The sequence below is a fragment of the Tetrahymena thermophila genome (genome assembly GCF_000189635.1).
Source record: "Tetrahymena thermophila SB210 genomic scaffold scf_8254803, whole genome shotgun sequence".
NCBI classification, from domain to species: domain Eukaryota; phylum Ciliophora; class Oligohymenophorea; order Hymenostomatida; family Tetrahymenidae; genus Tetrahymena; species Tetrahymena thermophila.
Genome location: NW_002476559.1, coordinates 2,091,766 through 2,115,681, shown reverse-complemented (window position 1 = coordinate 2,115,681; position 23,916 = coordinate 2,091,766). Strand labels below are relative to the sequence as shown.

Below are 23,916 nucleotides of genomic sequence, written 5' to 3'. Positions count from 1 at the left end.
ATCAAGTAAATGAATAATAATTAAATTTGTACAAAAATTAATACTTAAAAAAATAATTCATTCATTTATTTGAGATTATTTTTTTTTGATAGAATGAATAGAATTTTAATTATTAATTAGGCTTAAAAGATAGGTCTTTCCATTTAATTCTATTGGATTTTAACAGAAATAATATTTACACATAGATAATAATTCTTCTCGTAACAAATTTTTGAAAAGACATTTAATTATTAATCAGAATTTAATTCAAACTTAAAAGAAAGATTTTTCATTTAGTTCTATTGGATTTTAGTGGCAATTATAATTACACTTAGATAAAAATTCTTTTCCATCAAATTTTTTATCCTCATCTTAGAAATTCCAAATATATTTATTTTTCTACTTATACATTATTTAAATATTTTAAAAAATCTAAACTAAATAAATCAATAAAATGAATATAAAAATATCTTTTTTTTTTAAGTTATTGATGTAATTTAGTTTATTTATATGATACTAAAATAAAATAAATGTTAAAAAAAATAAATTTGTTTGATTTTATAGAAATTCTTTTTATAACATAAATTAATTTATTAAATAGATATAATTTCTAGATAGATTTAAAGATATTTATAAAAATTTAATTTTATATACTATCAAATAATAGAATTGATGAATTTCAATAATAAAAATATAAAAAATGTTTTTGTTTCAATAACTATTTATTTTAATCTAAATAAAGAAATATTAAAAATATTTATAATGAAAGATAAGCACAAATTATATATATTATCATAACAAGTAATATTTTTATTGAATAAAATTACTTTTTTTCTATTTCTTTTTTTTATCAAATAATAGAATGAATTATTGAGTTTTCAATCAATAATTAAAATATCAATAATATTATTAATTTTATTCACTATTTATTTTTAATGAAGTAAATAAAAATCTTTATTGACTTGGAAATTAATTAAAAATTAGATTATTAGATCAATAACTAAATTTTTTTAAGATTTTTAGTTATGAACATATAAACATAATAAACATTATTAACTAATTAATTAAAATTTGTTATACTCTCATAAATAATATTTAATTCTGGTTTTTCAAAAGATTTTCATTAAGATATTTACTTTTTCTCTCTTTGAGCTTAGCATGCTTTACGGATTTTGTAATTCATAAAATACTTACGAAAGTTTAAGGTGAAGGAACTATACATATGTTTGTAGTGTCCATTAGTTTCTTCATACCTGCCAAGGTAATTTAAAGCAGCATTAGTACATTCTTGAGGTGTAATACAAAATATTTTTTACTTATACGATGAAGCTAATGGAGTATCAACAAATCCTGGTTTTAGAGACATAACATCAATGATGCCTTTATATTCTTCTCCTATACTCTTACTGAAGTAGTCATTGAATATCTTGGTACTTGTGTAGATGTGGAAACCAGCCATACTAGCGACAGTAGAAACACTAGATAAGTTAATTATGCCACTCTTTTTTCCTCTGTTTCTAAGCTTTGGAAGTAGATAATAAGTAAAGAACACTTGACTGTATATATTGAACACTATAGTATTTGATAGCTCTTCTTCTGTGTACGACTCAATAGAGAGCTTATTGGCAATACTCATACCTGCATTATTAACTAATAAACTGATATCGACATCTTCTACTTACTTAACAGCAGCTTAAACAACACCAGGTTGATTCACTTTTAAGAAATCTATTTGAACTATCTTAACATCAATCTTATCATTAATTGTTTTTTTAATTTCCTCAACTAATGCTTAAGCCTTTTCAACGTTTCTAACAAACATAACTAAGTTAAAACCTCTCTTAGCAAGTTCAAGAACAAAACCCTTACCAATTCCATCAGTACAAGCAGTTACAGCAGCATAAGATCCCTTTCCATATCTTTCAATCAAATTGTATCCTGGAAGAATAAATTTTTTAAATAAACAAGCTACCTTTGAAAGAGCCTTGAGAGCAACATAACCAACAGCTCCAGCAGCAATTAAACCAGCAGCTCTTTTATTGTTAACAACAAAAGTATCTAGTTTTTCTAAGTGATTCATTTTAATTTACACTTGTTTTTATAAAATATAAATTTTGGTGATTTGTTTGTTATTTTTGATATTATATTAATTCAAAAATGTATTTGTTAAAATATTTATAATGAATGAATATCAGTAAAATTTCATTTATTTGTTTTTTGATCAAACAAGTGAAAAATTAATAAATAGATAGATAAATGTTTATTTCTAACTTTTTTATTGAATATTAAATTTATTTATTTATTTAAAATCCTGTTTTGGCATCAAGAAATTTAATTATGAATTAGGCTTAACATTTAATTTAAAAGATAGATTTTCCCATTTAGTTTTTTTGTAGTTCAGAAATTATATTTACATTTGATATTTACATTATTAAAATTTTGAATTCATTTGTGCCTTTATGTAACATGGTTATTTTTTGTAATTTAATTAAACTATAGCTATTTTTTGATAATTATTTCTTGAGTAAGAAATATACATTTAATAGAATAATAAATATTATTTAATAAAAAATTAAAAAAATTAAAAGAAATAAAAAAAAGGTTTGAAGCAGGTTTTGAACCTGATAGAAATAGAAGAAAAAAATAAAAAATGTTTAATCAAAGATTTAATTTGTTTTTTGATGAACAAATTTAAATTTTTTTATCAAACATTTAATCTTGAATTAATTTTTTTTTACATGTAAAATGAATGAAAAAATGCTTAACTCTAAAAATTAAATGTTTGATTAAAAATTTATTTAGATTTCTTCATTAAAAAACAAATTAAATCTTTTATCAAACATTTTTTATTTTTTTTGCTTGTTCAGGTTCGAAACCTATTTCGATCTATACCTTTTTTTATTAATAAATTTTCTTTAAATTTTTAAAATAATATGTATTATTCTATTTAATATTTATTTCCTCCTACAGAAAAAAATATCTGAGAATAGCAATAATAAAATTAATAAGAAAATATATATTTTGTTAAAGGCATATTATGTGTATGTTAGTTTATATGGTACTATTGTACTTCTTAAAAATTTTAAACTTGATAAACGAAAAAGGGATTTTACTTTTTTGATATTTAACTATGAAAGCGTTAAATACAGTTTGTAATTATAAATAGATTCAAAAAATAAAAAATGCAAATCTTTTCATGAAAGAAATTATAATTACATTTAGATAAAAATTATTTTTAATTACATTTTTAATCCTCATCATATAAATTTCAAATTTATTTTTTACTTTTGAATTACTTAAATATTTTTTTTTATTTTAGGTATTTATTTATTCATATTAAGAAGATACTACAAATAAATATAAATGTTAAAAAAATGAAAATTGCTTGATTTTATAGTAATTCTTTTTATTGTTACACATAAATTAATTTACTAAATAGATGTAAAGATAGATTTATTTTTTGATTATATTCTATTACATTTTTATAAAAACTTAATTTATTCCTAAATTAATATTCTTATTAATAACCTAACCTTACTTATCTAAAATTTAAAAAATTAATATTTTTATTTAAAAATATATTTTTCTACTTTTTATTTAAATTATCTATTTTTCATACAAATAACTTAATATTTTTAAAAATTAAATATAAATAAATTAATTGTTTATTGTAATAAAAAATACTTGGTAGGTTGTTTTATTTAATGTCATTTCAAAAAATACAAAATTTAAATAAATGTTTGCTTATTTTTATATAAAAGTGTAGTATATCATACTCCTTCTATAAAGTTAGAAAAAATAAAAATATATTTTTTATTTAACTTTTTTAAGGTTGCAAAATTCACTGTATGTCTTTATTTACTTTAATAAACAAAAATTAAAAAGATTCAATTGTTTTAGATAAGCACATATAATATAATCTGAGTAACGGCACTTTTTATTGAATAAAATGTTTTTTTTTTTTTTTCAATTTATTTTTTATCAAATAGTAAAATTATTGAATTTAAATTATTAAAATATCAAAATTGTTATTAATTTCATTAACTATTTATTTTAATCTAAATAAAGGAATATTAAAAATATTTTATAATTAGGATAAGCACTAATTATATTATTTTATTTGGGAACTTTTAATTAAAAAAAATTGTTTTATTTTCCATTTATTTTTTTATCAAATAATAGAATAAATTAATGAGTTGTCAATAATTAAAATATCAAAAATATTATATTTCATTAACTATTTATTTATAATCAAGTAAATAAAAATCTTTATTGACTTTAAAATTAATTAAAATTAATTTGCTTGATCTATCTATAAGTAAATCTTTTTTAGATTTTTAACAAGGATCATACATTAATTAATAAAAATGGATCAAATAATTTTGCAAATAAAATTACCCAAAAAAATTTAAATTATTACAAAAAAATAAAATATTATTTATTCAAAACACAATAAACGTTATTGATAGATTGATTAATAAATTGAAATTTGTAATATTCTTATAAATAATATCAAATTCTTGTTATTCAAAAGATTTTCATTAAGATATTTACTTTTTCTCTCTTTCAGCTTAGCACATTTTACGGATTTTATTATTAATAACAGGTTTAAGAATACTTTAGGTGAAAGAACCATACATATGTTTGTAGTGTCCATTAGTTTCTTCATATCTACCAAGGTAATTTAAAGCAGCATTAGCACATTCTTGAGGTTAGATACAAAGTCTTTTTTCCTTTACTGATGAAACCAATGGAGTATCAACAAATCCTGGTTTTAGAGACATAACATCAATGATGCCTTTATATTCTTCTCCCATACTCTTACTAAAGTAGTCATTAAACATCTTGGTACCTGTGTACATGTGGAAACCAGCCATACTAATGACAGTTGATACACTAGATAAGTTAATTATGCCACTCTTTTTTCCTCTGTTTCTAAGCTTTGGAAGTAGATAATAAGTAAAAAGTACTTAAGTGTATATATTGAACACTAGCATATTTGAAAGCTCTTCTTCTGTGTATGACTCAATAGAGAGCTTATTGGTAATACTCATACCTGCATTATTAACTAATAAACTGATATCGACATCTTCTACTTACTTAACAGCAGCTTAAACAACACCAGGTTGATTCACTTTTAAGAAATCTATTTGAACTATCTTAACATCAATCTTGTCATTAATTGTTTTTTTAATTTCCTCAACTAATGCTTAAGCTTTTTCAACATTTCTAACAAACATAACTAAGTTAAAACCTCTCTTAGCAAGTTCAAGAACAAAACCCTTTCCAATTCCATCAGTACAAGCAGTTACAGCAGCATAAGATCCCTTTCCATATCTTTCAATCAAATTGTATCCTGGAAGGACAAATTTTTTGAATAAACAAGCTACCTTTGAAAGAGCCTTGAGAGCAACATAGCCAACAGCTCCAGCAGCAATTAAACCAGCAGCTCTTTTATTATTAACAACCAAAGTATCAAGTTTTTCTAAGTGATTCATTTTAATTAATACGTGTTTTTATAAAATATAAATTTGGTGATTTGGTATTTTTGATTTTATATTGATTACAAAAAATATCTTTGTTAAAAGATAATTTATAATCAATGAATATCAATTAAAATTTCTTTTATTTTTGATCAAACAAATGAATAATAAATAAAAAAATGACTTTTCTCATTTCCAACTTATATATTGAATATTAAATTTATTTATCAATTTAAAATCCTATTTTTGTATCATTAAAATTTAATTAAGGATAGGCTTAAAATCTAACTTAAAGATTGATTTTCTCATTTAGTTAATTGGAATTTAGCAGAAATTATATTTACACTTGATATCTACATTTTATAAATTTCAAATACATTTAGTGAGTGCCTGCATACCTTTGTATGCATTAATTACATAATTATTTTTTAATAATTTAATTAAATTAATAAAATTTAAATAAAAATATATTTTATTTAATGTATATTATTTGTAAACAAGATTATATGGTTGTATTTATTGTACTTCTAAAAATTTTAAAGAAGTAACTTGAATTCTACATCATTAATAAATTAAATGACTAACATATTGACACATTACATTATATAATGATTGGTCATTCTAAATAAGTTTCAAAAAATTATTTTTTTAATAAAAAAATTTATTTTCTTTAAATTATTTTGCTCATTTATTTTTAAATATATAAAAGTATAATCAAAATAATCAAAATTTCCTTTCAAAAAAAAACATTAAAATTTATTCTAATTTATTATGCATAAAAAATATAAACAAACTTTATTCAAAGTTATTTTTATTTAATTTAGATTTATATCAAGAATTTCACTTGATAGCACTTTACATATTTTTACGTTGTAAATTATTGATCATATCTATAGTCAAGTAATTAACAAAAGCTGTCATTTCATGCTTGTAGTGACCAAAAGTAAGATTGGTTCTTCCAAGCTATTTTAGTATGTTACTTGCACACTACTCAGGTGTTATTTCTAAAAATTTGCCTGGAATTCCATCAGTCATAGGAGTATTAACCCAACCTGGTTTGACTGATAAAACATCTAGTTTACCCTTATACTCCTCTGATAAAGACCTGCTAAAGTAATCATTAAAACTTTTGGTTCCTCCATACATAGCAAAACCTGCAAATATAAGGTAACTAGACATGCTAGAAAGATTAATTATTGCACTTTTTTGTTTTCTATTCAATAATTAGCTAATTAATCCTCTAGTTAATAAAGCTTATGCTCCTACATTCATTGAGATTATATTATTTATCTAAGAATAAGTTTATTTTTCAAATGATCCACCAATAAGGTATCCGACATTGTTTACTAAAATGCTTATATCTAATCCTTTGACTTTCTCTACAATAGCTTCAATAGCTCCTGGGTTTTAAATTGCTTAGAAATCTACTTCTACAATTTAAATATCTATTTCTTTATTAATTGTTTTTCTTATTTCTTCTGCCAAAGCTTCCCCTTTCTTAACATTTCTAATTAGCATGACAAGATTGAAACCTCTTCTAGCTAATTCAAGAGCAAATCCTTTACCAATTACCATCTGTACAAGCAGATATTGCTGCATAAGATCCTTTCCCGTATCTTTGTATTAAATTGTAGCCAGGAATAAACTATCTGTTGATAAAACCTAAAACTTTTCCTAAAGACTTAGTTACCAAGCTGGCTGCATAAAATAAGGCAAGTGCTCCAACAAGTCTTTTGTTTTTGTCAATGAATTGATCAGCTTTTTTTAAAATGGATTCTATCATTTTTTCTAGTTTTTAAATTAGATTGAGGGTTTTTTTTATTCTTATCAGAGTTAAAATAAATTCTTGTTTAGAATTAATCAAATTTTTTATTGGCTATCTAAATAAATTAAAAATTATAATAACCAACATACTAGGTAGACAAATAATAATGATATAATAGAATAGAAAATTAGAAACAAATTTTTAAAATAATAAAAATAATTTTTCTGTATTATATATAGTATTCTTTTTAACAAAATTTAATTTCATTGCAAATTTCAAAAATTGCATCAAAATCTTATCAAAATTCACATGAATTTCCTTAAAAATTTAAATTTAGCGATTGTATTTTTATAAATGATTAGGTACTTAAATATTCTAATTGATAAGTAATTAGAATATTTGATTTAATATAGAATTAGAATATTTGATTGATAATTGGTTTATAAGTTGGAGTTCATACATACATACTTAAATTTATAACTAATTAATTACAAAATAAATACTAAAAACAAATATGGGGAGTCAATAAAGTAGGATAGATAGATCTTTGAATTTTTTAGATGTAGATCTATAATAATAACTTGAAGGTCTAATGTAATAATCTGAAAGTTTTTAAAAATAAATGCAGTAGTATGAATACTATTTATCTAGGAGTCAATAAACCTCTACTAACAAATTTTTTGACTTTATTAAGGCTTTGAATTTTCAATGTGACTATAAAGATTTGAAAGAAAGATTTATTACTATCTAGAAATTTTTTAAAAATAATGATCTACCAGCTGTTATATAAAAAATAAAGGATTTAATAAACTTAAAATTATTCGCTGATGAAAGTCTTTGTAAATTAATAGAATAGGCTGAAATATGTATTTAAGCAAATGAAAGTGGTTTTTTGAGTTGTTTCAATAAAATCTTACAAATAATTTAAGGGGCTTTATTCCTTTTTGAAGCTGGAAAAAATATTTATGAAACAATTTAAGATATAAAAGGTGGTAAATCTTGGATTTAAGCAGGGAAAGAATTTGCTGGAAAAATGTTTAATTATATTAAGCAATTTTTTATAAACTTTTCTATTACACATTTATGTCAATATTTGACAACAGTCTTTTTTGGTTTATCTCTTCCTTGTTTAGCAACTAGCTTAGCAGCTTCTATTTTCATAAATTATTTTTTTAATAGAAAAAATAGCGATACTCTATCACAAAATCTTTTTTAAAAAATTGCAATAGATAACGATAGTTATGCACCATATGCAGTTCTTGAGATTTTAGAAAATGATTCATTAGAGACATTATAAAATAAATTTACTTAAAAAATCAATCAATAAAATAATTTGCTACAATAAACAAAAAATGAGAGCCTTAGACGTTAATATGAAGAAAAAATTATTGAATTAACAACTTGCTTTTATTTAATTAGAGTAAATATGATAGCAAATAGTAATAATTGAAGTTGTTAGTAAGTAAATAAATATATATATACTTGATATTTGTATTTTTGCAATTTAATACTTTTTTAATGTAATTTCAATTTTCCTAATTCATTTGATATTTTTTTGATCCCCTGAAAATTAATTAGTGATTTTTTGTATTTACTGCTCTTTAAGGTATATAAATTTCATAAATAATTAAATTGATTGATATTTTTTATTACAAATTTTAAAGCAAATTATTTTTATCATTGAGAAATTGTTTAAATGTTAATTAGCATACTATCAAGTTAGATATTCAAAGAAAATTTAGAAAAATATATTTATTTAATATTATTTAATTTACAAATTAGAAATATTCTAATTAAAATCCATACTTTCAATTAAATTCATTGATATTTTTGTTATCAATTATAAAGCAAAAATTTATACTATTTAGGGATGGATTAAAGATTCTAATTAGTTAATAAATAAATAACATTAGCATATCAGCAATTTAGATATTCAAAAGAATTTATAATAAAAATATATTCATAATCATAATAATTATTAGGATATTTGATTACAAATAGAATTTGAAAACTAATTCTAATATTCTAATTAAAAGTAATACATACTTTCAAAATAATTGATTGATATTTTTTGTTATCACTTATAAAGTAAATTATTATAGGCTTAAGAGATAACTTAAAAATTCTAATTAATAAATAAATAACATTAGCATATCATCAATTTAGATATTCAAAAGAATTTATAATAAAAAATATATTGATAATCATAATAATTAGTAAGTTATTGCCAGTTAGAATTTGAAAACTAATTCTAATATTCTAATTAAAAGTCATACATACTTTCAATTAAATTGATTGATATTTTTTGTTATCACTTATAAAGTAAATTATTATAGGCTTAAGAGATAACTTAAATATTCTAATTAATAAATAAATAACATTAGCATATCATCAATTTAGATATTCAAAAGAATTTATAATAAAAAATATATTGATAATCATAATAATTAGTAAGTTATTGCCAGTTAGAATTTGAAAACTAATTCTAATATTCTAATTAAAAGTCATACATACTTTCAATTAAATTGATTGATATTTTTTGTTATCACTTATAAAGTAAATTATTATATTCTTGAGAGATGGCTTAAATATTCTAATTAATTAGAATATCATCTATTTAGATATTCAAAAGAATTTATAATAAAAAATATAGTGTTAATCATAATAATTAGTAAGATATTACAAATTAGAATTTGAAAACTAATTCTAATATTCTAATTAAAAATCATCATTTCATTTTACATTTAGCAACTTTTTTCTTATTTTTAAAGAAGCAAATCTTTGTTTATTTTATTTTTTAGATAATAGTTAATAAATTATAAAAATACAAATTGAAACAAAAATAATCAAACATAATTAGATAAATATTGAATGAGCTCTTCTTTTTTAAATAATAATGATGACAATGAAAATTCTTTAGTTACCAAAATAGCAAAACGATCATTAGAGTTTTAAGACAAATTAAATGAATATAATGATTTCATAAAAAAAAATAATGATAAAAATATTTTAGAATCGTCTAAAAATCTTATTCATAATATTTTTAATTTTTCTTCAAAATTAACAGATATTCTGTCATAAGTAAATGCTTTTTTGAAAAGATAAGATGTTTAATGTGCTTTTCACATTTTAAGGGAATTAACTTAAATTGATTTAATACTAGAAGAAAGTGATTATGATGAATTTGAAATTGAAATATAAAGAGCTTAAGAATCTAACTTAATAAAACAATTATTTACCCAAATTAAATTTATTGAATATTTTATAAACAATATCGAATCAAGTAGCCTTTTTGTGAAACTTTAAAAGCAAACAAATAACGACAATTTAATAGAAAAATTGTTTAAAAAAATAATAACTTTAGATAGTTTATACCCACTTTATTGCGAATTAGGAGTCTCTGAATAGGTTACAATAGGTGATTTAAACAAAACTTATGAGCTAAAATACTAGGATTTATAACAATTACTTAAATAGACTAAGAACAAAAATATTAAAAAGCAATATGAATTAAAAAGTTTTTAATTAACTTTTTGTTATCTTTTAGTTAAAGAAGATATTGAAGTAAGAGATAAAAATTAACAATCAAATAAGAAAGAAGATATAGTCTCTTGACTTAATTTGATAAAAATATTAATAAAACTATCTTTTTTTAATTTACTTATCTATATATCAATCAATCTATCTATTTTTTGCATACATGTTCTTTATTTTTTTTGTTTTTGAGTTTTAAAAACATGTTTTAAAAGATGTTATTCAAAAGTTATCTATCATATAAAGTATAACAAATCAATATATTCTTAACATTTTTATTGAGTTTATTTAGCAGCTTCAACTTTCATTATTTACTTGCTTAATTAAAAAGAGAGTAAAAGTATATCATTATAAATTCTAGAAAAAACTGCAAAAGATAACAATAGTAGTGCACCATATGCAAGTCTTGAGGTTTTATAAGATGATTCATTGGAGAAATTATAAGAATCACATACATAAAAAATCAATAAATAAAATGAGCTTTCTAATAAAGTAACTAATGCTAATATGAAAAGGTAATACAAAGAAAAAAATACTTGAATTAGCTTTTTGCTTCTTTTTAGTTAGAGCAGATATGACAGCAAGAAAAAATTGTTGAAGTTGATAATAAATATATAATAGTTTTAATTTACTTTTTAATTCTTTATTCTTAGAACTATTAATAATATATCTAGATTATTTTTATAAAATTTATATCAATTATATTAATTTACAAGCTCGCTCTTGATTCATAGAAATAAAACATTTAATTTGTATTAATAATTTAAATTTCTTATGTTTAATAAATTAAATTGAAATAGTTTGTTTTTTTAGCTTGTAAATATTTTTTAACTTGATATTTGTATTTTTACAATTTAATACTTTTTTTTCATTATTTTAATTTTTAAAACTCTAATTTTTTCTTCTATTTACTTCATTTTATGCTATATAATTTCATAAATAATTAAATTGATTGATATTTTTGATAACCAATTTTAACACAAATTATTTATATTATTGAGAGATAGTTTAAATATTCTAATTAATACATACATAAAATTAGCATATTAGCAAGTTAGATATTCTAAAGAAATTAGAATAAAAGATATATTCTAAATCATAATAAGTATTAGAATAATTTACTTCAATTGATTTAATACTATAGAAAGTAGATGCTAATTTCTGTTAGATTTTCCCACCCATGCTTACTTCTAATATAACATCATCTAGTTCATTTTTGTTCATCACCTATTTTTATTCAATAGAAAATTTTATTTGACCCAATATTTTTTATATTGAGTTTAGATTGGGAGAATTTGAGGGGTGTATATGGATTTTTAAAACCAAAATAAATTAGTGTTATTTGTATTTTTAAATTGTTTTTCTATTAACTTCTCTTTATGGTATATAAATTTCAAAAATAAATATAGTTAAATAAATTGATATTTTTGATAACCCATTTTAAAGCAAATTATTTATACTATTAGATGATATTTTAAATGTTCTAATTAATTAATAAATAGCATTAAAATATTAGTAAGTAAGATACATAATATAGATAATTTAAAACTAAAAATAAATTCAAAATCATTTTATATTCGAATATTTAACTAAATTTACAAATTAGAATTTCAAAGGTAACTTTAATATTCTAATTCAAAATGATCAATTCAATTAAATTAATTGATATTTTTGATTACCAATTTTAAAAACAAATTATCTGTATAATTGAGAGATGGCTTAAATATTCTAATTAATAAATAACATTGGCATCTAAGCAAGCAGACATTCTAAAGAATTCAGAATAAAAAATCTATTCCAAATCATAATATTGTATTTATTAGAATATTTAATTTAAACTTCAAATTAGAATTTGAAAACTCGTTTATTTTTATATTCTAATTCAAAATCATCATTTCAATTGATATTTTGATTACAAGCTTTAAAGTAAATAATTTATATTTTTGTGAGATGAGAATGGCTTAAATATTCTAATTAATCCATAATATTAGATATTATCAGCAAGTAGACATTCTTTAGAGTTCAGTTTAAAAAATCTATTCCAAATAATAATAATAATAATAATAATAATAATAATAATAATAATAATAATATATTAATTAGAATATTTAATTTAAAGTACAAATTAGAATTTGAAAACTCATTTATTTTAATATTCTAATTCAAAATCATCATTTCAATTGATATTTTGATTACAAATTTTAAGTAAATTATTTATATTTTTGTGAGATGAGAATGGCTTAAATATTCTAATTAATCCATAATATTAGATATTATCAGCAAGTAGACATTCTTTAGAGTTCAGTTTAAAAAATATATTCCAAATAATAATAATATATTAATTAGAATATTTAATTTAAAGTACAAATTAGAATTTGAAAACTCATTTATTTTAATATTCTAATTCAAAATCATCATTTCAATTGATATTTTGATTACAAATTTTTAAGTAAATTATTTATATTATTGTGAGATGAAATTGACTTAAAAATTGTAATTAATCTATAATATTAGAATATTAGCAAGTAGACATTCTTTAGAGTTCAGATTAAAAAATATATTCCAAATAATAATAATAATATATTAATTAGAATATTTAATTTAAAGTACAAATTAGAATTTGAAAACTCATTTATTTTAATATTCTAATTCAAAATCATCATTTCATTTTTCATTTAGTAACTTTCTTTTTCCCTATTTATAAAGAAACAAATTTGCATTTATTTTATTCTTTCAATTTTGATTAATAAATTATAAAATAAAATTGAAAAAAAAAGGTAAAATATAATTAGATAAATATTTATTTAATGAGTTCTTCTTTAATCGATTATATTACTAATAATGAAAAATATTTAGTTAACAAAATAGCTAAAAAATCATAAGAGCTTTAAGAAAAGTTAAAATAATGCAATGATTACCTAGAAAACGATAAAGAAGATTATAAACTATCTGAATCATCTAAAAATCTTCTTCATAGATTCAATAATTTTGCTTCTAAAATATCATGTAGTATGTAATATGTCAAAAGATCTTTGGAAGCATAAAATTTTGAATAAGCACTAATATATCTAAAGGAATTAACTCCAAATTATCTAATACTACAAGAAAGTGATTATGATAAAGACAAAATTTAATAATCAAATTTTAAAAAAGAATTAGTTGCTCATATGAAATTTATAGAATATTTTATAAACACCATCTAATCAAGTAGCCTTATTGTAAAACTTTAAAAAATAATAAATTAAGGTATTTGCTACAATATATTACAACATTTATTTTAAAAAACTACAGATTTAAAAAATATTTATCCACTTTATTGTGAATTAGAAGTCTCTGAAAATGTTTTGATTAGCGACTTAAAGGAATCTTATAAACTAAAATAATAGATTTTATAAGAATTATATAATAAGACTGATAACAAATATGTTAAATAGTAATATTAATTATAAAATTTTTATTTATCTTTTTGTTTCATTTTAATTAAAGAAGATATGAAACAAGGAATCAAATTTAATTAAATGATAGATCTAGTCTATTGACTTAATTTGGTAAAAAACTAAAAAAAATATATTGATAAAACAATTTTTTCTAGAGTTATTCATTTATGTATAAAATATCTATCTATTTATTTATTTGCATACCTGCCTACCTACGTTCCTTCCTTCCTTCTATATATTTTTTATTATTTTTTAGTTTAAAAAACATATTTAATAAAGATTTTATTCAAAAGTTCTCTCTGTATCATACAAAAATATTATCAATCAGCATAATCTTACCAAGAATAAAATATTCTTATATTTGGTATTTATTTTTGTAAATATTCTTTTACTTTTTAGATAGGGTAAATTAGAATAAATAGCAACCAGCAGATATATTCTTTCTATTATTATTTGAATTTTTAAGATGGATTGGCTGGCTATTTGTGGTTTAATCTTTTGCATAAATTTTTTATTTTCAAATTATTTAAATCAATACTAAATAAATATTCACACATTAATACATAACAAGTATATACTTAATAATTTCTCAACTAATTCATAAGGGAATTTACCTTTAAATATCATTTTCGGTGTAACGAATCAGTGAGGGTGAGTACTATTTTCAACAAGTCTCCTTTATTTTGAAATTTTATATTTTTGAACTTTTTTTGATTTTGCATTTTGCACTTTATATATTGAAACCAAATTATTTAATTTACATTTTTAGCTAAAATAGAGGTATCGATCGATATAAAAAACCAAATAAAATCCCTTCACTAAAATTTTCTTTTCTTTGAATATATTGCTAATACTTTTTTAACTTTTGAAACAAAAAGAATTTTTATCACACATACTTCTCTTTTCTAATTTAGAACTAACGATATAATTGGATATAAAACTTGATTAGAGCTACTATTTTTATATTGAGCTTATCTATTTCTTAATATTTATAATAATAAATAAAAATTTTGTAAGTTAATAATTTCTTATTTAAAGAATAATTTCATAATTAAATTATTTCAATTCAAAAAGTCAATTAATATTATAATAGAAATTATCTTCTTTTATTAGTTGATATATATTTTGTTTATGATGCAACTTGAATTTTGGCATGAAGGTGGTAAGGGTAGGGTGGTGGTTAAATTTTCTTAGTTTTATTTTTTTTGTTTTATTGATAAAGATTCTTTTTTATTTAATAAGAATATTAATAGTATGTATTTTAATCATTTTTAAATAAAAGTATAATGAAAATAATCCAAACTTCCTTTCGGAAATATTATTTTATAAAATAAAAATAAAAATTTATTCTAATTTATTATGCATAAAAAATACAAACAAATTTTATTCAAAGTTATTTATTTATTATTCATATTTAATTAAGATTTATTTATATCAAGATTTTTAATTGATAGCACTTTAAATATTCTTACGTTGTAAATTATTTACCATATCTATAGTAAGATAAGTAAGTAAAGCTGTGATTTCATGTTTGTAGTGACCGTAAGTAAAATTGGTTCTTCCAAGCTATTTTAGTATGTTGCTTGCACACTATTCAGGTGTTATTTCTAAAAACTTGTCTTATATTCCATCAGTCATAGGAGTATTAACCCAACCTGGTTTGACTGATAAAACATCTAGTTTACCCTTATACTCCTCTGATAAAGATTTGCTAAAGTAATCATTAAAACTCTTGCTTCCTCCATACATAGCAAAACCTGCAACTGGAAAGTAACTAGACATGCTAGAAAGATTAATTATAGCGCTTTTTTGTTTTCTATTCAATAATTAGCTAATTAATCCTCTAGTCAATAAAGCTTATGCCCCTATATTCATAGATATAAGATTATTTATCTAAGAATAAGTTTATTTTTCAAATGATCCATTAATAAGATATCCAACATTGTTTACTAAAATGCTTATATCTAATCCTTTGACTTTCTCTACAATAGCTTCGATAACTCCTGGGTTTTAAATTGCTTAGAAATCTATTTCTACAATTTAAATATCTATTTCTTTTTTAATTGATTTTCTTATTTCTTCTGCCAAAGCTTCCCCTTTCTTAACATTTCTAATCAGCATGACAAGATTGAAACCTCTTCTAGCTAATTCAAGAGCAATTCCTTTACCAATACCATCTGTACAAGCAGATATTGCTGCATATGATCCTTTCCCATATCTTTGTATTAAATTGTAGCCAGGAATAAATTATCTATTAATAAAACCTAAAACCTTTCCTAAAGATTTAGTTACCAAACCGGCTGCATAAAATAAGGCAAGTGCTCCAACAAGTCTTTTATTTTTGTCAACGAATTGATCAGCCTTTTTTAAAATGGATTCAATCATTTTTTTTAGTCTATAAATTAGATTGAGGTTTATTTATATTTTTTCTGATATGAGTTAAGCTAAATTTTTGTATAAAAGATATCTAATTTTTTATTGGATATCTAAATAAATAAATGTATTGATAATTTAAGATATTTCTATATAATTTATAATCGTGAAATTTTATGTTTTTTTTCTAAATAAATTTTCATGAAATGTCAATTCCATTCCATAAATAAATAATAAAATTGAAAGTAAATAGTAAAGAAGACAAGGTTTTATTAATTGGAATAATTCTGGATTATTTCTAAATATACCATATTACTCTATCCTCTTTTTTTAGAGTTCTAAAAATATACCTGAGGGAAGCTTTTCTATAATTATTTTTAAAAAATTATATCATATGAAGGTGGTTATTAATAACTATTATCATAAGTAGTCTAAAATTCTCAATATCCCTCTTAATTTTTTTTATGATATTAATGGATAGCAAAAATATTTTATGTATTAAAAATAATTAAATGATTACTTTAAAAAAAATAATTTCAACATTTTTTGTTTGATAAATTAAAAAGAAATAAAAAAAATTATTAACTACAAAATAAAAAATGATATAAGATAGATAGATAGATAAATAGCTAGCTTTATGTCAGATTTAAATTAAGCGAATTAAATTTTTTTTTCCATAAAAACTCATTCATTAAGACTTGTTTGAGTTTTAAAGCTTCTTACGACTATCATTGTTTAGTATGTCAATAACTAATTCACTAAAGTAAGCAGTAATCTAATGTTTATAGTGACCAAAAGTAAGATTGGTTCTTCCAAGCTATCTTAGCACGTTACTTGCACACTACTCAGCTGTGATTTCAAAGAACTTTTCATTTATTCCATCAGTCATAGGAGTAGTAACCCAGCCTGGTCTAACAGATAAAATGTCAAGTCTACCTTTATACTCTTCAGATAGGGATCTACTAAAATAATCATTAAAGCTTTTGCTTGCTCCATACATAGCATACCCTACCATTGGTTAGTTGCACGATAAACTTGAGAGGTTAATAATTGCACTTTTTTACTTTCTCTACAATAGTTAAGAAATTAGTCCTCTAGTCAATAAAGCTTAGGCACCACAATTCATAGAAATAAGATTATTTATTTCTGTAAAATTTTAAATTTCAAAGGAACCGTGAAGTAGCTTTCCGACATTATTAACTAAAATACTTATATCTAATCCTTTCAACTAATCAACTATAGCTTCAATTACGCCTGGGTTTTAAATGTTTTAGAAATCGATCTCAACAATTCGAATATCTATGTCTTTATTAATCGTTTTCCTTATTTCTTCAGCCAAAACTTCTCCTTTCTTAGCATTTCGAATCATCATCACCAGATTAAAGCCTCTTCTTGCTAATTCTAGAGCAAATCCTTTACCTATACCATCAGTACAAGCAGATATTGCAGCATAAGATCCTTTCCCATATCTTTAAGTTAAATTATAGCCAGGAATAAATTAACCAGCTAAAAAGCCTAACACTTTTTTTAAAGATCTAGTTGCCAAACTAGTTGCATATAAGAATGCCAGGGCGCCTACAAATCTTTTGTTTTAATCTACAAATGAATCTGCTCTATTTAAAATTTATTTAATCATATATAAAATGAATGAAGTTTATGTTTTTTTAATTTTTTTTACAAAAAATCAACTATTTTAGTCAGAATTTTTCTATCTATTTATTTATTTACTTATTTATTTTTAATAATAAATCAAATCCTAACTTTTGATATCCAAAAAATTAAATTTAAGATATTAATATAATTTTTCGTTTCATTTAAGATTTATAGAATCTATCTATTAAAATTTTTTAAATGAATCTAAATATATTTATTTTTTAGTACATTTTAAAGGCAAAATCCTTCTATATGAAACATAAAATTTATAAATTTTTTCAATTAAAAATATTTGAATGAAAATAAATTAATGTGATATTTTCAATTTTTGCTGATTATTTTTTTTTGAGAAGTTTATGAAAATAATTATTTAATAAGTAAATTTTGAAAATTTGGAGTTGCATGCATGATTTTTTGACTAAGTAAAGATACATTATCTAAAAAATCACTCTTCATTTTACATAATCACAAACTATGTTAACACAGATAAAACATTTCTAATCAAAAATAAATTTTCCTATTTTATTGATTTAAACAAAATTAGAAAATAAAATATTTTGATTTGAAGAAATCGAAATTTAATTTAATAATAAATAAAAATTTTAAATTAAAAATTTATTAAATAATAAATTATATCTAAATTATCTCTATTAAGATATTTAAAATTTTAGATCTAGTTTTAAATCAAGGTTTTTAAGCTTTTTATATATAGATCAGTCTTAGTTGTAAAGTTGATAGTAGATATAAATATAATTTGGAAAAAATATAATTCAACTATTTCTAAATTAATTAATTTAAAGTAGAAAACTAATGAATATAAAAAAGATTGATGATATTCTAGAAAAATAAATATTAAAAATAAAAATGCTCTAAAAAATGCATTCATTATTGATTAATAATTAGATTTAGAAAAATAGAAGATTTGTAGAAAATACAAAATTCATAAAATTAAAGATATTTATTTATTTATTTTTTAGCTTATTAAGATAATTAAATTTCAAGATTATGATTTATCTTTGTTCAATATGTTTGTGATAACTCTACGCATAACATTATTGATTTTATTTTAAGTTTTTAATTGAACAAAAGTAGCAATTTCATGTTAGAAATGTCCAGCTGTAACACTGATTCTTCCTAGTTATCTTAAGACACTTGAGGCGCATTATTAAGGAGTTATTTCTAATTACTTCTTTTTCATTTTATCAGTCATTGGAGTTGCAACCCAGCCAGGTTTGACAGAAATAACGTCAAGTTTTCCCTTATATTCTTCTTCAAGAGCTCTGCTGAAGTAGTCATTAAAAAGCTTACTAGCTCCATATAAAATGAAGCCTGCAAGTGGGGTAAGAGAGGTAACGCTAGAGAGATTAATAATAGCTCCTTTTTGCTTTCTGCTTGAAATTTAAGAAATTAATCCTCTTGTTAATAAAGCTTAGGCACCAATATTCATAGAAATGATGTTGTAAATTTCAGTATTTGTTTAAAGTTCAAATGCAGGATTATTGATGTACATTCCTACATTGTTAACTAAAATGCTAATATCTATGCCCTTTACCTTTTCAATAGCAGCTTCGATTGTTCCAGGATTTAAAATCTTTTGGAAATCAACTTCAACAATAACAACATCAATGTCTTTGTTTATGGTATTTCTAATTTCTTCAGCTAATGCTTCACCTTTCTAAGCATTTCTAATGAACATGACAAGATTGAAACCTCTTCTTGCCAATTCGAGAGCAAAACCTTTTCCAATGCCATCAGTGCAAGCAGAAATTGCAGCATAAGATCCTTTACCATATCTTTCAATCAAATTAAATCCAGGAATCAATTATCTGTTGATAAGTCCAAAGATTGATCCTAGAGATTTAGTAGCTAAACGAGCAGCATACAAGAAGGCAAGTGCACCTACTACTCTTTTGTGTTAGATTACAAATTCGTCTGCCTTTTCTAAAATTTATTTGATCATTTTTAAAATATGAAATGTATTTTGTGTTTATTAAATTTCAATTAAATTTCTTTATCTTTAATTTTTTTAAGAGAGTGCAATTAGCAAAATTCTTTTACTGATATCAATTTTTTTAGGACCTGTCAAAAGATATTTCTTTTATGGTGATGCGACACACTAAGATTTTTGGTGCAATGTTTACATTATTTTTAAGTAATTAGTAAATTAAAAGAATAATTTAAATGACTTAACAAATGATCATTTTAAGACTTTTTGAAGAAAATATAAATCTTTTCATCAGAAATTATTATTAATAAATTTAATTTATAAATTTCATTCATTGTAGTTAATCAATCAATCAATTAATCAAAGTTTTTTAATCAAAAATATTTATTTAATATTAGTTGATATAAAAAAATGTTTAATTTTAAAAAATCTAAAGGCATATATGTACTTACGATTATATATATTTTTTATTTTTGTTAAAATATATTAAAATAACAAACAATTAAACCATAATTTAAATTTAATTTTTCAAAAGAAAAAACCCATTGTATTATCTATTTTTGCAGTTCTATTTGCAAACCAATCGAATTTAAATTAAATTAGGACTAGCCTTTAATTTTTCTTGATAAGTTATTTTAACTTTTTTATGTGAATATATTAATCGGATATAGTAATGTGCAGAGTATTAAGATTCTTATACTGCTATAATTACGATATAAGATTGATTATGTTCTCATTATTTGATTAAAAATTTAACTCTAAACTTATTATCTATTCAGATAACCTCAAGAAATTAGAATCTTGATTCACTATATTAAAATTAAATTCCGGTCTGAATTCGAGAGATAAAATTTATAAATTTTTAAGATATTGGCAAACAGATAAACCAATATTATAACTATTGTAGCCTAGAGTATTTTTAAGTCCTATTTCTTCAAGGATCTTTTTATCTAAAAGCATTAAACTGTCTTATTAAAGCTATGATGAATTTAGCATACTCTAAGAATTATTTAGATTTAGAAATTAAGATTAAACAATAGTTTTAAACTCTAATTTTTGTATGATTTCTTAATTTTTTATCAAAAAGGCTAAAGATTTTTTTAATTATGTTATCATTTTCTCTTAAGTATGATAATAAGAAGAAGAATAAGAAAAATCAATAGATAGCTTATAAGGATTGTTTTGACATACTCTCAGTTAAAAATCATAACCATTTTAATTTTCTTCTATTACTATTGCAAGTATTTCAAGCATCTTTCTAATATTATTATATGAAATTTATATTTTTTTTGCATTTTCTATTGTAGAATTAGATATCATTTCAAAAAATGAAACTATTTTATAATAATGATGAATATCAGGGGTATAACCGCCACTTGTAAATGTTATACTAGCTGAGTAATTAAAGTTTAAAATCTCAAAACTTTTAGATATTAATTTAATATACTCACTTGTATAGTTTTACAAACTCTATGTATTAATAATAAAGACGTCAATATTTTATTAAACATTTTACTATTAAACCAGAATTTTATCAGGGTCTACATTTGTTATTTTAATATTATATTTTGTATAGAGTTCATAACTAATTTCTATCAATTTTTGAAGAAAATCAAATGCCTTTCTATCCTTCGTACCTTTTTCGTCATCTCCGTTAGCTTAATTTTTCAGTATTAGTTATGTCATTGATTAAAATTACTAAGTATCATAATTTTTGTATTCAAATTCAAGCAATAAATAATTACAGCATTCTAATTCAAAAACTTATGTGTCTATCAAATTCGACTTGAACTTTCCTTGAAGCAAATTAAGCTTTAAATACTCTTTTTCCGTTGCTTGTGCCTCTAAAGCAGTTTTGAATTTAATTCCTATTAATAAAATACTTTTGTTTCTTTTTGTTAGTTTCAATTCAAAGGGATTCTTATTTAATGAAAGTATCTCAAAATTTTTGTATTATTAGTGTTATGAAATAACTTCGAATATCCTTAAAGAATGTGTTAATTTATCTTTAGAGCTAATTTATTATATCTTTTCAAAAAAATTTTAATTTGAGTATGGTAAGAAAGCATTTTATTCATAATTAGAAAGTTATTTATTGATTATCGAAATCAAATTTTCATCTATTTTAATTGTTTCAAACATTTGTTTAACCTCTTAATTTTTTTAGGTGTTTTAGATATAGTAATATGGCTTTTCTATTATTAAGGTTTAAATTTACTCAAAAAAATCAAAGATGTTAAGTTTGACTTAAATTTGGTTTTCACTAATTAAATTAACATAAATAGGAACAGAAGCTTGATAGTCTTGATTATTGCAACCCAGCAACTAAAAAATGTGATTTAATTACTTTTTCATAATCTTTTCAATTTAAACTGTTGGAACATTGCAATCTTAAGATAATACTTCAGAATTGAGATCATAGTATTCAGTTTCAAAGACATAGAAAGAACCTTCTGGATCCAAGAAGTAAGAATCGTAAAGATTCAATATCAGATCACCTTTTAAGGTACTATTAAAAATTTCATTTAAAATTATCAGGTCATGCTGAAATATACACTTTTAATGAAAGATGACTAATAGCTTTTTTACATTTTATTTTTAGTCAAACACTTTTATGTATCTCATTTTACTATTTCTTCTGTATTCTTAAATGCAATCGTCATCATAGTTGCAATTTAAAAAATAAGATTTCTGGAATTCTTCAAAATATTCAACGACGAAGTGAGGTTTGTAGGCTTTTAGACAACTCTTTAAGTAATGAGAATTAGTTTCTCCAAGTTCATTTAAGGTTTCACACAATTAGGAAGACATTTATGATAATTTTTTATTTTTATTTTTTTTTAGTTATTAGTATCTGTTTTATTTTTTAAAAAATTATCTTAGATGAAGAAAAAAGCTTTTATAAATTGTAATTCTAGTTTCGCGCTTATATTTTATCAATATTCAATTATTATGATTGAAAAAATTATTTATACTTATATGGTCTTTAAATTGGATTTAGCGCTTTAATCACTTCATTATATAAAACAAGTAAGTATCTTCAACTTAATATGTATTTATTTGATCTCAAAAATTTGAATTAAAAATATTATTTTTAGATTTTTAATTACAGAAATAAGGTTAACATGAATGTGCAATAATCTTAAAAAAAAACAAATCTAATTTTTCTTTATTGATTTTTTTATTTCCTCACCATCTAAAAAAAATGTTAAGACCCATTATATAATATAAAATTATCTGTTTTACAATAATATGAGTGCTAAAATTAATTCACGCACGATTATAATTCAAAAAAAATAAAATGCATTTCCAAATTTTGAAAATCACTAAATATGTAGTTTTATTATTGAAATGAACTCAAAATACTCTTAGAATCATTTTGCTTTAGAATTTTGCAATAAAAAGTTTCGCGCTTATATTTTATCAATATTTAATTGTTATGATTGTAAAATTATTTATACTTATATGATCTTTAAATTTGATTTAGCGCTTTAATCACCCTCATTTAAAGTTTTACAAAATAAAGAAGATATTTTATTTATTTTTAAGTTTTATGATCTTTTGTAAAACGTATTGCAATCTTTTTATTTTTGATGAAGTAATTTTAAATGAAAAAAAAATAGTAGTTTAAGTAATATGTGATAGAAATTTTGCTTAAATTTAATCAATGTTTGATTGTTATAAATGAAAGGAACAAATATTATATGATTTGTAAATTAAGCTTGGTACTTTAGTTTCTTGATTATT

General features: G+C 21.2%; 10 protein-coding genes across 10 annotated transcripts; 3 read left to right on the top strand and 7 right to left on the bottom strand. All coding sequences in view use genetic code 6, as the record gives it.

Annotated features, from left to right (window-relative positions):
• Nucleotides 1-1,099: 1,099 nt before the first annotated feature.
• TTHERM_00024190 (oxidoreductase, short chain dehydrogenase/reductase family protein) lies at nucleotides 1,100-2,059 on the bottom strand (the record flags this gene model as incomplete). The annotated part of the gene is made up of 1 exon (XM_001008505.1): nucleotides 1,100-2,059. One exon carries the CDS (start codon nucleotides 2,057-2,059, stop codon nucleotides 1,100-1,102), a length of 960 nt encoding a protein of 319 aa, XP_001008505.1.
• A 2,458-nt stretch (nucleotides 2,060-4,517) lies between these two features.
• TTHERM_00024180 (oxidoreductase, short chain dehydrogenase/reductase family protein) lies at nucleotides 4,518-5,477 on the bottom strand (the record flags this gene model as incomplete). The annotated part of the gene is made up of 1 exon (XM_001008504.3): nucleotides 4,518-5,477. One exon carries the CDS (start codon nucleotides 5,475-5,477, stop codon nucleotides 4,518-4,520), a length of 960 nt encoding a protein of 319 aa, XP_001008504.1.
• Nucleotides 5,478-6,302: 825 nt separating this feature from the next.
• On the bottom strand, nucleotides 6,303-7,166 carry TTHERM_00024170 (oxidoreductase, short chain dehydrogenase/reductase family protein; the record flags this gene model as incomplete). Its single annotated transcript, XM_001008503.2, has 1 exon — nucleotides 6,303-7,166. One exon carries the CDS (start codon nucleotides 7,164-7,166, stop codon nucleotides 6,303-6,305), a length of 864 nt encoding a protein of 287 aa, XP_001008503.2.
• Nucleotides 7,167-10,098: 2,932 nt separating this feature from the next.
• Nucleotides 10,099-10,842, top strand: TTHERM_00024150 (hypothetical protein; the record flags this gene model as incomplete). The annotated part of the gene is made up of 1 exon (XM_001008501.1): nucleotides 10,099-10,842. One exon carries the CDS (start codon nucleotides 10,099-10,101, stop codon nucleotides 10,840-10,842), a length of 744 nt encoding a protein of 247 aa, XP_001008501.1.
• Nucleotides 10,843-13,568: 2,726 nt separating this feature from the next.
• TTHERM_000024149 (hypothetical protein) lies at nucleotides 13,569-13,873 on the top strand (the record flags this gene model as incomplete). The annotated part of the gene is made up of 2 exons (XM_012795726.1): nucleotides 13,569-13,770; nucleotides 13,836-13,873. The coding sequence occupies 2 exons, from the start codon at nucleotides 13,569-13,571 to the stop codon at nucleotides 13,871-13,873; spliced, it is 240 nt and encodes a 79-aa protein (XP_012651180.1).
• A 91-nt stretch (nucleotides 13,874-13,964) lies between these two features.
• Nucleotides 13,965-14,363, bottom strand: TTHERM_00024149 (transmembrane protein, putative; the record flags this gene model as incomplete). Its single annotated transcript, XM_001471077.1, has 1 exon — nucleotides 13,965-14,363. One exon carries the CDS (start codon nucleotides 14,361-14,363, stop codon nucleotides 13,965-13,967), a length of 399 nt encoding a protein of 132 aa, XP_001471127.1.
• A 1,411-nt stretch (nucleotides 14,364-15,774) lies between these two features.
• Nucleotides 15,775-16,554, top strand: TTHERM_000024148 (hypothetical protein; the record flags this gene model as incomplete). The annotated part of the gene is made up of 1 exon (XM_012795725.1): nucleotides 15,775-16,554. One exon carries the CDS (start codon nucleotides 15,775-15,777, stop codon nucleotides 16,552-16,554), a length of 780 nt encoding a protein of 259 aa, XP_012651179.1.
• Nucleotides 16,555-17,259: 705 nt separating this feature from the next.
• On the bottom strand, nucleotides 17,260-18,207 carry TTHERM_00024130 (oxidoreductase, short chain dehydrogenase/reductase family protein; the record flags this gene model as incomplete). The annotated part of the gene is made up of 1 exon (XM_001008499.2): nucleotides 17,260-18,207. The coding sequence occupies one exon, from the start codon at nucleotides 18,205-18,207 to the stop codon at nucleotides 17,260-17,262; it is 948 nt and encodes a 315-aa protein (XP_001008499.2).
• Nucleotides 18,208-19,221: 1,014 nt separating this feature from the next.
• TTHERM_000024129 (oxidoreductase, short chain dehydrogenase/reductase family protein) lies at nucleotides 19,222-20,184 on the bottom strand (the record flags this gene model as incomplete). The annotated part of the gene is made up of 1 exon (XM_012795724.1): nucleotides 19,222-20,184. One exon carries the CDS (start codon nucleotides 20,182-20,184, stop codon nucleotides 19,222-19,224), a length of 963 nt encoding a protein of 320 aa, XP_012651178.1.
• Nucleotides 20,185-20,697: 513 nt separating this feature from the next.
• TTHERM_00024120 (hypothetical protein) lies at nucleotides 20,698-22,980 on the bottom strand (the record flags this gene model as incomplete). The annotated part of the gene is made up of 1 exon (XM_001008498.2): nucleotides 20,698-22,980. One exon carries the CDS (start codon nucleotides 22,978-22,980, stop codon nucleotides 20,698-20,700), a length of 2,283 nt encoding a protein of 760 aa, XP_001008498.2.
• Between the last annotated feature and the right edge of the window lie 936 nt (nucleotides 22,981-23,916).